The sequence below is a fragment of the Podarcis cretensis genome (assembly GCF_951804945.1).
Source record: "Podarcis cretensis genome assembly, chromosome: 1".
NCBI lineage: Eukaryota > Metazoa > Chordata > Lepidosauria > Squamata > Lacertidae > Podarcis > Podarcis cretensis.
In genome coordinates, this window is record NC_137170.1 from 98,932,996 (window position 1) to 98,950,561 (window position 17,566).

At 41.2% G+C, this 17,566-nt stretch overlaps 1 protein-coding gene and 1 long non-coding RNA gene across 7 annotated transcripts in view; one reads left to right on the forward strand and one right to left on the reverse strand.

Annotated features, from left to right (window-relative positions):
* Positions 1-17,566, reverse strand: part of NCKAP5 (NCK associated protein 5) — a 632,725-nt gene that overhangs the window by 491,276 nt on the left and 123,883 nt on the right. For 4 of the 6 annotated variants that reach the window (XM_079992727.1, XM_079992728.1, XM_079992732.1 and 1 more), the window contains 2 exons: positions 12,077-12,129; positions 2,142-2,267 (listed from right to left, as the gene is read on the reverse strand). In XM_079992727.1, the coding sequence (XP_079848853.1) occupies positions 2,142-2,210 (69 nt within the window). In that variant the 5' untranslated portion in view covers positions 2,211-2,267; positions 12,077-12,129. The remainder of the gene's footprint in view (positions 1-2,141; positions 2,268-12,076; positions 12,130-17,566) is intronic. The other 2 variants (XM_079992729.1, XM_079992730.1) reach the window with 1 other exon arrangement.
* Positions 10,354-11,030, forward strand: LOC307213632. The gene is made up of 2 exons (XR_013837601.1): positions 10,354-10,441; positions 10,552-11,030. It is a non-coding gene; the product is annotated as an uncharacterized lncRNA (long non-coding RNA).

A 17,566-nucleotide genomic window follows, 5' to 3' on the forward strand; every position in this document is an offset into this window, starting at 1 on the left:
TTAGTCCTCACATACCCAATGCGACTAGTATGCTAGGTTGTGGTTATGGAGTTACTCCCTTTTCTTGTCCAGACTTCTCTGCGTTTTTTTAAGTGCATAACAAGCATAAGTTTCAGATTATTTCCGTCCCATTTGGATATGAACCGAGGAGAAAGCATCACCTGTCACTTTGCTTTTCAAACCCAGATCTAAAGCCACAGAAGCTCTGCTTTATATTATTAGCATATTATGGTAGTAAGCAACCCTAAAAGTTTCCTGCAAGCTACACTACTGTGAGACTCCCACAACTTGCTGTGCTGCCGCTGCTGATGAATTACCTTGTTCGGTTTAAAGGGATGTACCTTGATTTATTTTACAAGGCAGAAGGCTCTCCTTTCATCTCTGCAACTGCTCTATTACTGACCCAGAAATACTTTGATTTTCATCTCTACTTTCCATTCTTTCCTGGGTCAGCTGATTTCATCATCCTTAGAAATCTCATACCAGCTTTCTCACATTTGAAGGGTAGTCACTAAATATGTCAGTGACCTCCTGAAATGCTGACCCTGGGAACTTAATTTCTTTGAAAATAATGCTGCTCTTCTCTCACTGCTTAGAAGCCCACAAATTCATTACGCTGGAAGTGGAGGCAAGAAAGCAGACTCACGGACATGACTTTGGCCTGAATGCGGCTACTTGGTATTTCCGCACCGCCCCCCTTTTTTTGGCTTCCTATTATTGCTTCTCCTCTCCATATTTATTTGCTAATGTATCCCATTAGCTTTAGCAGAGCTTACTCTGCTGACTAAACACATTCAATGTTACGGCACGAACATTAGCCATTAGACAGATGAGCAAGGCGAGTTTTAGAGCATGCTGTAATTCTCAGGAGTTATCATGATTTGATGTTCAACTCCACCTCTGCTTTCTGCTTTCCAAAGAATCCTGCCATGACATGGTTGAAAAAGAATTCTGCATTTCTTTCACCAGCAGTGTTAAATTTAAATCCATAAATTTAAACTGTTTCAAAGAACTGGGTGGGTCCTGATGTACTTCTCCCCCATCTAAATACTGTTGCAAAGTTGACAGAAACTCCCTAAAATGTGGATGTGTTGACAACTACTGGAGAGGAAGCTCTCTCTGTTCAGTGTTTGGCAGAGTTGAGTAATATGATAATATGGCCATATGATGTCTTTGTAGAACAGTATTATGGGGGCATGTACATGCTTGTTGTCTGAAGCATGCCTAAAACAAGAATGTTTCACATAGGTGTTTCAGTGCTCAACAAATCACTAACTTCTGGTACCAGAGGACATTAGGTACCATGCATTTGCTGTATGTAAAAGAATGTCTACCATGTGTATGTTCAGTAGAGTGGCAACCAGGCACAGGTCCATGAACTGCATTTGTCACTTCTTAGGAGAACACTTTGAAAATGTAATGTGTGGAGTGATCCCAAGTCCTTTGTTAGGGGAGAAAAAGTCTAACCAAGAAAACACATCTAAGTCGCTTATCGAGAGACAGCAATGTTTTAGGTTCAATCTTTGTTCACAGCAGCCAAAATGAACACTGACATTAACAGGGCCATTTCAAACCAAGGTTTGCCATCAAGTGTGCTCTCAACAGCCGATCCTGGTTTCCAGTGATACCTGTATGATCATGCGCACTCATCATACTGACATTAGTTTTTGATGTATACTTTAAAAGCACTGTACAAATGGCTGTAGAACACAGACACAGAAATATATATCTTTGTTATTTGAACATTATTTAACCACGTAAGTTTTCTTGAAGCAATGTTCTCTGATTAAACCACTTTGGGTTTTTAGCTTGACACAACTTTATCAATGACACCCCTATACCAGGGCATCCCAGATCCACTAAACTCCACTGGACAAGGCATCATTTTTCTTCTGAGATTCTGATCTAGACGAACAAGGTGTCATGTTCCTATCAACAGTTGCATTTTGGCTGAGCTATAATAATCTTTTAGCATTTACTCACATTTGGCTATTTAGAAAAGAACTCTCTTGCAATTTTGACAATACAAGGTCTTCAACAAGTCTTCAAGGATGTCTGTTACAAAGGGTCACAGCAATGAAAGGCTCAAGCACCCAGTGCCAAAAAGATATCCAAAACTATAGATATGCTTTTGTACTCACCATGAGAGTACTGTCCAAAGAAAATCTTTTGCTAAATTCCTTTTTCACTAGATGCTGCTTTTTGTCCATGGCTGAATATCCTTTATTGTTTATTCTCTTAAAAATGCCAGGTTGTTGCCGCTTTCACTGTGATGGAAAAATAAATACAAATTAATTGCTGTAACCCACCCAAGTACCTTAGGGTGAAAGATGAGTAATAAATTAAAATAAAAACACTGCTTAGTTGATTCAATGAAACATACACTAATTGCATTTAATGAAGTTAGTTTGGAATCCCACCCCCACCCCCCCACATTTGATTGAATTTCTTTGGGTCTTGAAAATGCTATAGAATACATCCAGATCACAACTAAGGTGTGGTTGGATTTATATTTAGATTTTAAGCAAAACTGGCAAATCACCAGCAGGTGAGGGTTTTCAAATTTGCATAGTTGCAATGTGCTTGCTTAGAACTGATTCAAGAGACAGAAGTTGAAGTGGGGTTGGTCTGAAAGGCTGCAATCAGTTGTAGAGCATGTTTTACACACAGGAGGTCCCAGACTCAATCTTTGGCCACTCTAGGTAGAACTAGGAATGTCCCCTGTCAGAAAGCCTGGAATGTTGCAAGTCAGTATTTAGTTCAATAGTGAACTAGATGGACCAATTGTCAAAGTTGGTATAAGGCAGCTCCCTTGGTTCCTGTGACCCTGTTATTTTACCACAGGCATAGGCAAACTCGGCCCTCCAGATGTTTTGAGTCTACAATTCCCGTCATCCCTGACCACTGGTCCTGTTAGCTAGGGATGATGGGAGTTGTAGTCCCAAAACATCTGGAGGGCCGAGTTTGCCTATGCCTGTTTTACCACATGTCAGTAAGGAGCAGCTCTTCATCAGAGAACTTATAAACAGCTCATACATTTGCTAAGCTAACTGCTCTTTGCAACTGAATTCTCACATAAGCCAGCTACTCACATGAGCAGTGCTCCTTCAGAGAATCCTGGATGGCTGTAGCCCAACCTTGGAAGTGAGAGCCCCATTCAGTTGTCCAATGAACATGCAAAGGCGCATGGCATTATGGCAAATGGCAATGAGTTGTAGCCAACAAAGTCATTCCATTTGTGCAAGGATTTGTACCAGGTCCAAATATTAGCTAAATCTAAGAATTTAGGAGGATCTGCCCTCCCTGAAAAACTCATAACAATATTAACAGAATTGGCTGAATAAGAGCCCCAATACATGCAGTCTTTTCAGGCATTCACAAATGGACATAGCATGGAGGTGGAGCTTGTTACCAAAGCATCGTGTCCTCACAGTGAACACATTTCTGAACAACTGAACAGAGTGTCCTGTAACTGAAAATCCTTGGTTGCAATAGCTAGTCTGAAAACTTGCATGTATTCTGGCTCTGATGTTATATGAATACTCCAAGTGCACAACCAGTTAAAAAGCATATATCCTATTATTATTATTATTATTATTATTATTATCCCACCTTTTCTTCGGGGCGCTCAAGATGGCATACATGGTTCTCCCTCTCCTTGTTTAATCCCCACAATAACCTTGTGAGGTAGGTTAGGCTGAAAGGCTGTGACTGGTCTGACGTCACCCAGTGAGTGTCGTGGCCAAGTGGGGATTTGAACCTTGTTCTCCCAGGTCCGAGTCCAACACTCTAACCACTACACCACACACAGTGGAGGAGGAAACTGCTGGGTGCCTGATGCAGTGCGCCCAGGGGCAGGGCGAGATGCCCACAGGGGCGGGGCACACTGCAGGGCCTCTGGAGTCTGCCTGCCTCCTCCCACTCAGCCGGCCTACATCGGGGGGGGGGGCAGCGGGCAGACCATTTGGGCAGCACAGAGCTTGTGCGCACCCAAGCCACCACGTCTCTCCCAGGAGAGGCATGTGGCTCAGGTGTGCTGCAGGCCCCACGGTGAGTGCCGCCCGACATTTTGTCACCCCCCCCTCAGTGGTGACACCTAGGTCAGCCTGCACTCACTGCACCCCCCTTCCTCCACCCCTGACCACACATACCAGTTCAAGTAAATATATGTGTGCAAAGTAAGTCTTATGAGCTTTCCAAGTGTTTGAGATGTGAAAGACAACACTGGAAAGTAGGATGCCCAGAAAGTTTTGGGGCCAAAAGAGGTTTCTCAAGTGGCTTAGGCAGAGGCAGTTAATATGTGCCATAGTTAAATTGATAGTTTTGTAGCATGGCTCTGTCCATTACTAACACAACTAAATGGGAATCCTGTGTGATTATACTTTTTTCTTGTTAGGAAAAAACAGAGCGAGAGAGGGAGAGATATCTTTTCTGGTTGACATAAAAAATAACACTGAGTATAGTAATTATTTCTAAATGGCACTAGAATAGACCATCAAATTAAATATTACAACATTTCAATCACCACATGAAGCTGGATTAAAAAGGGGTAAAAGGTGCTATTTATCAACTCCCCAGCCTATTCAGTTCTTTGGAAACTATCCAGCATAGCACACACTGGTACATATTGTTATACAGCAGCCCTGCTTATGAAGAAAGCACAGCGCTACCTCAGTTTTCGAATCTAATCCATTCTGGAATACTGTTTGTATTCCAAAACGTTTGAAAACTAAGGCGCAAAGGGCGGTATACAAATTTAATTGAGAAAATTGGGAAACACTCAGTGGAAGCCGTTTGACCTCTGAGGCGCGTTAGAAAATGGAAGCATTTACTTCCAGGTTTTCAACGTTCAAAAACCGGAATGTTAGACTTCCAAGGCATTCGAAAACCGAGGTACCACTGTACTTCAGAAAAATGTGTGTGTTTGTGTGATCTTTTTCATTTCTTCAAAAAATAAAAACACCCCAGTCAATGCAACTAATATTCCAGGATATTGCAAGACTCAAGAACCTTTGCAAGACAACATGAAATACAATTCTCAATGCATTATGCTTCTCAATTCAAACCACAGGAGCAGTGTGGTACAGCTCACAATCTATTCACCAAGGTTGCTTTAGTAGAATATATCACTTAATCTATCATTTAATAAATATATTTTAATATCATTTGCTCATCTTTCTCCTCAACAAGCGAGTATCCAAATAATGTTGATTTATGGCATCTGCCTGCTGCTACTGACAGTCCAGAGCAGAGGGACGTTGACCTTCTGTTTTAAAGTCCCATCCCAGGACCACTAGGACCAGGAAGACTACTGGTAGGGCCAAGAAAGGGTGCAAGTGACTGGCAATAGTGGGCAGTTGCAATGGTAGGTGAGAACACCGAGCTGTGGACCAGTGATGTGGATGGTGATGGCTGGCTCCATCAGAGTCTGAATGTTCCTTCTCCCTTCCACTGTTTTGGTGCTGCAGCCCAGTGCTGTGAATACCCTTTTCTACCACAGTGGTTTATTGCATAATAAACTATTTTATGACACAACAAAATATCACAGTGTAATATCATAGTGTACACAGGACCGCGGAGGAACGCTCATTGTAAACCAACATTGCTGATTTATATCCCCCACCTTCCTATCTGTCAGAGTAACATATTTCTATCCCATAACTGTTTCTTATCCTTCCAAATGCTTCAATGCTCCAAAATATTATCACAATATGTAGGCATCCTACCTCTGCAAAGCATGAGAACATCCTGCACTGGGAATAGAATCAGGTCAGTCCAAGAGTTATGTTAACACCCACACCCTTTTGCCCTCCCTTCTCTGGTATGCAGCAAGCTGCGCTTATTTAAATGCTAAAAACAACAAAAATAAGAAGTCAATAATTCTAGTTAAGAATTTTTGGCTGCTTCTGACAGCCAGGTGAAGAGGAAACCAGAAAACTTGCAGGGGCATCTACATTATGTACAGCCTGAAATTAAAAAGAAATAAGTTTCTCTTAGCCAAAACCTTCCCAAAGCAATAGTGCTGTGGTAGAATTGAGGTATAATGACTTATAACAAGTCAGACAAGCAGTCTCTCTAGCTGACAGGTGGCACCTGTTTCTATGTCACAGCCCCCACTATTTCTATCCGGTCCACTCCAAGCGTGAGGGGGAGCTTTAAGCAGAGCAAGTGATGCAGTAGGTTTCTGATAGGATGGGAGCTTTGAAGTGAGGACTTAGATTGTGAAGACCATATTGCACTGTGGTTGGTTTGGAGGTTTACAAGGCAAGATTGCTTCTTTCAAGCAGCCATGGGCTTTTGTTTTCCCCAACAGCTGATTTCACGCATTTTGCTTTTGCAAAAATCCCTATTTACACATGGCCTGGCTTGCCTTTAGAGCACGCATGAGATTTTTGCCAGTGCAAAATAGGCACCTTAAGCACTTTTTAGTGGAAAGGTGGGGCAAAGATGTTTGAACAAACACAGCTGAAATACCGTTTTCAGGGGCAATTGAGCTTGGCAATGGCAGACTGGAGAAATTCAGCCTGTGAGTCAGACATGTTCTCATGTTGATGCCATCATTCAAAAAAGCAGAACAACAAAAGTCAGATTAAAAACTCAAGTGCAAAGAAGCAAATCTAAACAATGCTTAAGCAAGATCTTAAAAAGAAAAGACACAACAACAAAAGGCATACTCCCTCCCCTCAAAGCACATACCACCGGCTCTTTATATGAGTCATCAGTGGCCTGAGGTAACTCCTTCCCTGAGGTGACTTAAGAACTGAGGGAAGGCCCAGACTCATGATAAAACCATTATTGACCTGAAAGGACTCTACATTTTAGATCATTTGCTTCTTTTAGTGTTTTTAAATTATAAGCCACCATGGGTGCATTGGCAAAAAGTCAGTATATAAACGTAATAAATACATAAACAAATGGAGCGAAGGAAGAGCTAGCATGACTTCAAGGAGGAAGACTGATTGAAAAGCACCTGCTTCTTGTCAATGGCAAATTCCCTGATGGAATACACAGTAATACCGAGACAGGAAGGGGGATCATAAAGAGGTAGGCATTCCCCCCCCCAATACTCTGGACCCTAACCTTATCAGGCCTTAAAGTCAATACAAGAACCTTGAATTGAGCGTACTGATGTATTAGTAACCAGTGAGACCATTTTAGAGCAAGTGCAATACGTTCATGGAAACATTGCCTTTAAACAAATGGACCGCTTTTTAAGGCACCAAATAAACCACCTAGACTAGAGAAACAACCTGCCCTCCATACTAAGTCTCCAGACCTCTTCCCAGTTCTCATTTATATCCTGTGTGAGATATCAGTCCTAACCAGATGAACAACTCAACTCTCCTATTGTTCACAGAAGCTGGACAGTAAACTGCCTTGTCCTCAAAAGATGAACCTCCTGAGCCATCCCACCACCTCACCTCAGTGTCAAGAGTCTTCGTAAGAGCGACTCAAATTAGAGGTCTAAGGAGAAATGTTCCTTTAGCTGATCAGGAAACTTGGACAACCAGCAGTTGTTTCCTTCTCTGAGTCCATATCAATTGATTTTCAAATTAATTGGTTATTAATTAATTAGTTAGTTAATATGTGGAACTCTCTGGAATATTATATTAGTTTCAAATCGCTATTAGTCTGTCATATCAAAACACCACCCAGAATCTTACATGAGAATTAGAAGTCTAGTTCTATGATATCTCGTTTAGTATAAAAATAATTTTAATGAATGATAATAAAATGTAGAATTGACTATTACACTATCTAGGAGATAACAGCTACTAGACAAAAATATATCATAAGATCTGCTGCTCACTACCTTAATCAGCAGTTTGAAAGGCCAACAATATTCACTTAAGAGGAAATGTTCTAGACTGATGTGAAAGCTTGGGACATAGTTATCTGCATTGGCAATGAAAATTGATTATGTTTATATCATCTCTCAGTTTCTCTGTAAGAAACATGATTCATCTGATGGCATTTTCTGTTCTTGTTAGAGTATTTCTTGCTAACAAGGCTATGAACATTGAACAGACACAGCAAAACCAAAGGTGGTAACCTTTTCAACATTTCATACTTTGATTGGCTGTCTGTTTTTATCATGAGGTTTTTTTGGGGGGGCATGCTGTAGGGGAAGAGCAAACAGCCTGTAAATTATACCAAAGATGACCGAAAAGGTCAAAGGAGTACATTTGCTATTCATTCACTTGTGTGAAGCAGTTGAGGAATTCAGGTTGCAAAACTAAATGCTCGAACAGAGTTCAGAACAGATATGAGCTGGGAAAGTGAGGATGCATGTAGAGACAATGACAGATTAATTCGGGAATGGGGATTCTACGCAGCATTCTCCTTATGCCACCGATCATCCACATGTCATTGTAGAGCTGTGTTCAGTTCTTCAAAGCAATGGATTGGAACCAGATTTGCCCTTTCAGAGCTTTTTTTTTCAGTTGGAACTCACCGGAACTCAGTTCTGGCACCTCTCAGGTAGGTGCCATCGCCATAATAAGAGAACAAGGGAAGCATTTGTGGAGGGTTTTGGCACCTCTTTTTCTAGAAAAATAGCATGAGTACATGGGCTCCTTTTCTTTGCAGACTTTCAGATTCGGTGTAGGTAGCCCACTGCAGGAAGGGAGATGATGGTCTTCACCAATTCCCCCTTTCCCTTTCAGTTTCCTGTATCGTCTTGCCCATTCCAGAGAATCCCCCTAACCAATGAACAGGTTTTCAGGGGGCAAGGGGTTGAAGAAGAAATGGCGAAAATTGTCTTCCTTCAGAAGGACTATCTTTGACCAGAACTCTGTTGACAACAAATCCAGATCCAACCCTGTGGCTGTAAACCAAAAGCAGTAGCGGCTGAGATTTTAAACTACAGGACCTAATTGTTAATATTGAAATAATTCAATGTGGCCTGTGTATTCATTTTTCCACCTATCACTCCAGCAAATCAAGCTATGTTAAAAGGCTATCAGTTTTGTTTGGCTGCATTGGATCAACAGTAATCATTACACACTTGGGTGTACAAAAAAGAAAGGGTTTTCCCCCCCATGGTTAATCTAGTGAGAGTAGTATAAGAAGTGTGTTGAGTTGTCCAGAGCATTCTCTGCCCATGTTGTAAAAGAAAATTATTTCCCATTATAGACAGAGGTAAAATAAGAACAGTTTGAAAATCAAAGGTACTTAAAGCTCTACAGTAAAGGCAGCTCAGAGGTCCCCTGGAGGTCCCCGCCTACCCCAGTGAGTTGTCCAATCCCACCTGGGGGAAGCGTTGCCAGGGAAACCAGGCCAGGTAGGGGGAGGGATTACCTGCCCACACAATAGAGGGTGGATCTTAATTGGTAATCCTCACTTGGCTCCAGAGCTTCTCCCACCCTACCCACCCTCAGTTAATGTCTTCTTTTGCAGGTTAACTTTTCTTCATAGGTTTTGCAGGTTAACCTGTCTCCACAGGTATGCGGGCGCTGCTACGATAAGGTCGCTGTTAAAGGGTCGGAAAGGAATTTCCCTGCATTGGCAGGTTTCGCCTTTCCCGTAGCAAAACGTCACAACTTTGGCGGTATCAGGCCTTGGGCGGAATCCTTTAGTCCATCTTCCTCTTTGCGGCGGCGATACCAGGGTTCCCCGTTAAAGGGGTTTTTGAAGGGAGGCTTTGGCCGTACGCCGAAAGGTCGTCATTGCTCTCCCCTGCGGCGGCGTAACGGGGGCGGCTATCTCTGCTTGAACATATGTTCTCCAGAGCCGGCCCATCCCCCACACACACACTGGATAACCCTGATGCTCCCTAGGTCCCCGGCTGGGGACTAGGAAGGGAGAACGCCCAATGCCTGAGCCAAGGTCTACCCACATTTGAAATTTAATAAAGTTGTGGCCAATTTAATCCCATAGCACGTTGTCTAGAGTCGTTATTCCACATGACGGGGGGGACCGCTCGGGATCTGGGGACTCCGCCTGTCCACGCAATGTCTGAATCATCCACACATTCATTTTATGTGTAAAAGACAACAAGTCAACCTATGTACAACGGCAGACACACATGCATACAGGTTAACTGCACTTATTTCCAGTAACACAGCTATGAATTCACATCTAATGTCCACCACTTACACCACAAAACATTCTAGAGCACGGGTGTCAAACACAAGGCCTGAGGGCCGAATCCGGCCCGCCAGACCTCGTCATGTGGCCTGTGTAGCCGCCGCTGGCCGCCAGCCTTCACCTTTTATTCTTGCTTTTTTTTTTTTTTTGACACAAGAAAGCCGCCTCTTCAGCGCATGTGCGGCAGCCTACAAGCCAGAGAACGTCTGCCCTCTAGCGGCGTCGGCTATTCTACACAGGAAACCTCCACTTTACATGCATTCAGGAAACCTCCACTTGTTTTTATATTGAGCGCATGCCATCCTGTGATGTGACATATCCAACGGATGCCTGAACCCTTCTCTCCTGTACTGTAAGTACATATGATGTATGTGGGGGGGGAGGGGGGTCTGCTTATTATTCTGCTTAAAAGTCTGAGCGGTAAACTTTGGATATACTGACCACTTCCGTGTCACTTTACAGTGTTATAGGGACCATAAACTGCAATCAAATAACCCAAAAATGTCCAAGAAAATAAAATTTGATGCAGAGGGAAGGCAATTTCAGGAGAGATGGGAAAGTGAATACATGTTCGTGATTAATGGAGACAAGCGGGTATGTCTTATTTGCTATGAGGCAGTGGCAGTGATGTAGGAATACAATTTACGCCGGCACTTTGAGACCAAACATGGAGCCAAATTTGCTAACCTTAGCCACCAGGAAAAGCAACAACCTCCATGCTGTTTTGCGGATTGCTACAGCACAAGACCTAACGCCAGACATTGATGGACTGACCTCAGGAAAACGATGTCAGCCATCTAGTCAGAAAAGTTAAAAAAAGTTAATGGCTTGTGTTTGCCATATGTGTAATAAACAGTGTTTGGCAATATTTGTATGTTTAAAAAAAAATATTACTGTCTGTTACCAAAAATCATTTTTCAATAAATTGTACAATAATTGTACATTTGAATATCTACTTGCCATTATTCTGACTATGTTTCTGCTTTCAGAGCTAGTTATTACTTACATTATTACAAAAAACAGTAATAATTGAATGCAGTGACAATAATTTATGATAATAAAGAGTGGACACATAGTCCTAAAGATACAACCGGCCCTTTGAGGGTGACCAAACTGCTGATGCGGCCCCGGATGAATTTGAGTTTGACACCCCTGTTCTAGAGATTGGCTCCTGAATGGATTCTATCTGGGAAATTGCAGGGGAAGCCGTGTTTTCTAGCTTGGAGCATATTTTAAATGTTGTGCTGAAAGCTGAACCAGGTGGCACAGCAGCACAATAGTATTCAATTCACATATAATACACTTCCATGTATTCCAAGTAGTCTGCACCAATAATGACCACAAGTTCAGAAATATTGAAAGGTATTTGGAAAACAGCCATAACAGTAGCCTTATGAGCACAGTTGAACAAAGTTGGATGTAATGAATTTAAACAATGAAGAAAGGCCTTTGGGAGAAAGGGGGGAAATAACCATTATATATTTTTTTGAAGGATGTAAACCATTGCCAAAAAGCTTTAGAAGATTATTGCAATGATGTGAAATAGAGACTGATTAGGATATGCTCTCTACAATGAAATCTAATATAAAATGTGGTGCCATATTTCCAGGGAAAAGGTAGAAGACTTGTGATATTAAACAGTACAGTGGCTAAAGTACTATAAAATACACTACAGGGAGCAGTGTATCAAAGGCAGCGATGGAATAATAGGTTTTCTTTCCCCTTAATCTCTTCTGGTTTTCTTTTTTCTGCATTGATGTGTCTGGCCCAAATTATACAGATACTAGGTTGAGAGGTTTGCTTTGGAAAAATATAAATAACAGTAATGCCTCATTTCCCCAGAGGCAGTCAGCTGCTAGCTCACAGGGAGGGGTTTGCTTTACTTTTTGCAAAGAGGTACTGGCAATTGCAGATGGATTCTCACCATCTGCTACAGAATGAATAAAAATGTAAATGTAAAAAAAAAAGTTCATGAACTACTACTTACAGTCCATAAGTCTTCTACATTTTGTGTCATCCAACCCATTTCCTTTACCTCGTCTGCATTTCAAGTGAAACAGAAAAGAAATAGGTATATAGGTGAAAAATAGGTATATAGGTGAAGGACATTAACAATAATATTAGAGCTACAGATGGTGAATATTACTGGAGATAGAAAATGGAATAGTAATAGGAATATTCTGATTACAGCAACAGAAGATTATTTAGGGTTGCCATATTTCAAAAAGTAAAAACCAGGACACCCCGAAAGTTGTTGAGCACCACATTTCGGAAATTCCCCCCAGATGTCAAATCCGCCTTTGAAATCTCAGTAATGTCCAAAGAACATCTGGATGTATGGCAGCCCTATATTATTAAAATCTACAGAACAACAGCTGATAGAAAGCTATTTTAAAATCAAGAATTCTAAAACTTAATCAGGCTATAATATGTTTCAGCTTAGTAAAAGGTGCTAGTCTCTTTTTAGGTAGAATCATGTTAATTCTTATGGAAGTCAGTGCTCCATAAAGGCAAAAGCACATAGATCCATAATACCTGTGCTCCCATAGGAATCCTCCCTCGATAGCACATCTATGAATACCAACTCTCAATCTGCATTGTGGGCAACACTCACTTCTGCTTTCTTCTCCTCTGTAAGAGCACATGCAATTGGTTTATTAAGGATTTGAATCAACATTATTCTAGAAATGCCAGAAACAGCTTTCTTGTTTTCTAAATATTTGATGACATTCTAACAGAATGGCAATATTCAGAAGTTTGTCCATGGTTTGTAAAGTTGTGGGTAAGTGCTGTGATTGTGTGTTCTTCCTTGGCTCAACCCTTCTGCCATCACAAACTGGATTCAGTACAGAAATCCTGGCTTATATTGAGCCACAATCCCACCTTTTGGCTTATCAGTTAACAAACAAGCAGGATTATTTTCTGAATCTGTTTTATAACCTTGGTTTGTTAACCTGTATTAAGCCAAATATTAGTTTGGACAGAACAGAGAGCTGTGATTTAATGAACCATAAACTATGATTTATGAAGCCATGGATCAATGTGCTGAATGTTCTGTTTTATTAAACAGAAACTCAACACATGATAATTATTAACGAATCTTGCATGCAGAGAAGTTGTGCATCACTTGCTACATTCTGTTGTTTTATTGTTCCCCCCGCTAGCTCTATGGTACAAAGGCTCTTTCTCAGATCCCTTTGAGTATTAGACACTGCAACAGGAATAAACATATTAAGCTATGTGCTGCATGAGACTTTCCTTCACTATCAATTATTAACACTTGCTAAAATCATAAAGCAATGCAACTAATATTTTAATAAGTCATAATTTATACATGATTCCACGTTCCTGAAAACATATAGAGCACTCAAGTAGTGCTTCAGCAGTGTGGTAATGCAGGAAATTGGATACCTCATACTTCTGGTAATTGGAATTTTAGCCTTTAACCCCAAGAATGGCATTTCAGATTCAGTCCAGGTTGGCAGTGGGTGAAAGTCATTACTATGAGATGGCTGCTCAGTGACCTATATGAAATACTAAAAGTTGGTGGTGAACAGGTGTCTGCATAATTAAAATGCTGTGCATATCACTGTTGTTAAGCCAGGATTTCATTCTTAACTCCTGTTCTTCTACCTGGGATTTTGATGTCATTTTGAAGCGTCAAGATCTGGGGTTTTAAAAGGCTGATTTCTGAAACCACCTACACAAGACTTTATGTTTTATAAACTGAAAGTTATACTTAACTCTGTTGATATATAAAGTGTGTACAGAACACTTACATACAGTCAGGAAGTTTTACAAAATAAATACAGTGATAAATGGAACAATGGAAGTGTGTGAGTTTATCAGTACAGTGGTACCTCGGGTTACAGATGCTTCAGGTTACAGACTCCGCTAAGCCAGAAATAGCCCCTCAGGTTAAGAACTTTGCTTCAGGATGAGAACAGAAATCGTGCGGTGGCTGAGGGAGGCCCCATTAGCTAAAGTGGTACCTCATGTTAAGAACAGTTTCAGGTTAAGAATGGACCTCCGGAACAAATTAAGTTCTTAACTCGAGGTACCACTGTATTGCTGTTATGGCAAAAGCATTTCACTGGCAAACCTAATCTAGCATTATCTGTGGGATCCTGTAGAATTACAAACTTCTAGAATTCATGGTTAAAGAGAAAGGATTAAATACAAATAAAAAATGTAAATTAAAAAAATATAACCATTTTTTCATTCCTCAATAGTGAATTGGAGGAACCAAGTGGACTTGCAGAGACCCCACTGAATCAGGCAGTGTACAAAGTGTCTCAGAGTGAAGTGGGTTGTTTTCCAAAGCACTGAACTGGGGTCTGAGCTAAATCTTGTTGTTGGTGAACACTTCTACTGTATACAGTGGTATCTTGGTTTAAGAACAGCTCTGTTTACGAACTATTCAGTATATGAACTCCCCAAAACCGGAAGTAGTGTCCCGGTTTGTGAACTTTACCTCGGTCTACGAACAGGTGAGAGACGGGAAAACAAATTATGCAGAAACCCATTTCAGCAAAGTATAAGGACAATTATAACATCTGTTAATCCTTTGTGCCAGTTATAATTAGGTACTGTGGAGGAGGAACCCTTTGGCTTACTCCTTTAACATCTGTACAAAGGACAAGCAACTGAGAGGGTAATGAATGACCCTTTACGTTCAATCAGAAAAATGTGAACATAGCACACACATTCAGAAAAGCCAGGTTTTAGGTAAGAAAGAAATCAATAGTGGATTTTTGGGTTGAATTGTTTACTGTAAAGATGGTTTGCTGATCTAAAATGTCCACTTTCTCATTTTATCTGAACACATCATTTTCTAATCTGTCTACCTAGCTATCCTTTTATCTTATGGATGATGGATGACTGAAACTGTTACTTATGTCTGAAAAATTCCTCAGCCTACTTTTAAGAGCTGAGATTAAACAAAAAAGCATCAGTCTACTATTTCACTGCCATTAAAATAAAAAAGTTGAGCGGACAATAGTGCTTAATAGTCTAATTTGATATAAAATATCAAAATTAACAAAAAAAAAACCTTCAAAAATATTGTCCTTTAAAGTCCTCATAAAAACTGCAGCTCACTAAAAGGGTCCATTCTGATATTATTCAGTTTAACATGGCCCTCTACTGGCAAAACTCACCCCCAAATCTTACCAGTATCAGACATTGCTCATTTATGTAAGAAGTATAATTTTAATTAAGGATATGTACTACAGCTAAGTTATTTCACTGTGTATACATTAGAAGACCCATTCTAGAACTTTAACAAGAGGGAAACACATGGGGGTAAATAGTGTAAAAGTTTAATAATTACTTCCATTTCATTTTGCAAATGCACCTTTGAAGTCATTTCAGGAGTGGGTGGGTGTGTTGAAGGTTATACTATTCTATGAAGCAACTCATGAATGGCTAAACTACAATTCCTTACTACTAACACACCGCATAATTTAAATAACACCACTGCCTTCAGAGCTGCTTTATACTTTCCGCAGCAATCATGTTTGCTACAACTACACCAGTGCTACACAGCTGTTTCCTGCGGGAAGCAAGTCACATGTAGAGGGAAATGTGTGCCCCAAAGTCTTTTGAACACTTGGAAATATAGGTGAGCTCCAGCTCCACCATATGCATTCCCTGAATGCATAGAAATGTGTTCATTTCTATAGTTTATTGAGCTACGATCATTACATCCAAACAATACAAATGTGTTTGCTATGGGGAATAATGGTTAAAACACCAGTACAGAAGAAACAATAATGCCAATGGGCAAACAATTGTGACAAATGAACTTGTGTCTATTTATAGCAGGAAACTACTCAAACAGCCAGTGCAAGGCTGACAGCAGACGCATCATATGTGGCTAGAAGGAAAGGCATGACATGGAGATGTTCCATGTGCACCTGCACATTGAGCAACGTTAAAGGAGGAGTCAGTATATATAAGCCAGAGTGGCCAAACTTGTGGCCTGGTTAGCACTTTCCCAGCTTTCAGAAACAGGTGGTAGGGCTCTAGGACCCTACCTCATGCCTCCTTCACAAAACCCAACACCTTGCTTTTCTGGCTTGGGAAGGCAGTGCAAGGGCTGGGGTGGTGTCAAATTTTGGCCTCCACAGCCTGCCTAACAAGGCATGGGTTCTGTGTTGAATAACACTTGCAGCCCACTTCGTAAGAAAAGTTGAGCCATGCTAATATAAGCCCTTGTGCTGCCTCCTTCAGCCCCTTTTGCTGCACAGCACTGATCTGATTCACTATACTGCCTACTCTATGCTGTATGCATTTGGGAAGGTTGAGACTAGCCGTTCCGGAGCCCCGTTTGCATCCTGAATGCAACATAAGCCGTGATGGCGCGTCTGCACGTGCATGGGTTGCGTTTTGCTGCTTCCGCACATGCGCATGTGGTCATTTTGAGCGTCTGCGCATGCGCGAGTGGTGAAACCAGGAAGTAATGTGCTCCGTTACTCCCGGGTTGTCGCGGAGTGCAACTCGAACGCGCTCAACCCAAAGCACATTCAACCCGAGGTATGACTGTATTGTTAAATAGAGTAATCTGGTCCCAGTTGGCAGAAAGGTGCAAGGATAGAATTGTGGTGAGGTGAATAGGTGAGTACCTGGTGGTCCCTTTCTGGGTGCTGGACATTTCTAGATGCAAGCCACTCTGGGCCATGAGACCTGTGTGTTGGATATGGAGTGCCTATTAAGCCAGTGTTTCCCAACCTTGGGCCTCCAGCTGTTTTGGGACTACAACTCCCATCATCCCTAGCTAGCAAGACCAGTGGTCAGGGATGATGGGAATTGTAGTTCAAAAACAGCTGGAGGCCCAAGGTTGGGAAACACTGTATTAAGCAGCCTGATTTCACCCACTCAGAGTTCTGTGAGCCCAGGGTAGGGGTAAGAAAGCCTTCCTACACACCTTAAAGGCAGAGGGGCAGGACAGCTCACGCAAGGCAACATGCAACTGATTTTCTCCAACACCCTTATTTCCCTCTGCTGAAATCTGTAACAATAAATGTAGCCCTCATTCAATTCATATTTTCATGTTTCACCTCTTTATTACACACTCTAGCTTAAAAGGCTTTCATGGGCATCCCAGTCAGACCTCACACATGATACTGTCAGTTCTCCAAAAGGCATGATTTACTATTAATTTCCTAGAAAAACACAATTCGCTGTTCAAAGTTTTTCTGCATTTCTCCTATGGCAGCCAATCCTCACACTGCCACATCTACAATTTATGGGTTTGTTTTTGTTTTAAAAGGTAGCAAATATTATTTGCCCATGTTCCTTTATGTAGTTATTAACTCTCCTTATTTTGTCTGTGCAAAAAAGAAAAGAAAAGAAAAGGGAAGCACAGACACTGCTGAATTTAACAATTTAGATAAGGCTAAACCCTTGTAATCAATTAGCACTGTCAAAGAAAACAATTTGTGACGCTGATTTCCAGCTGCAAAGATCTATTGTG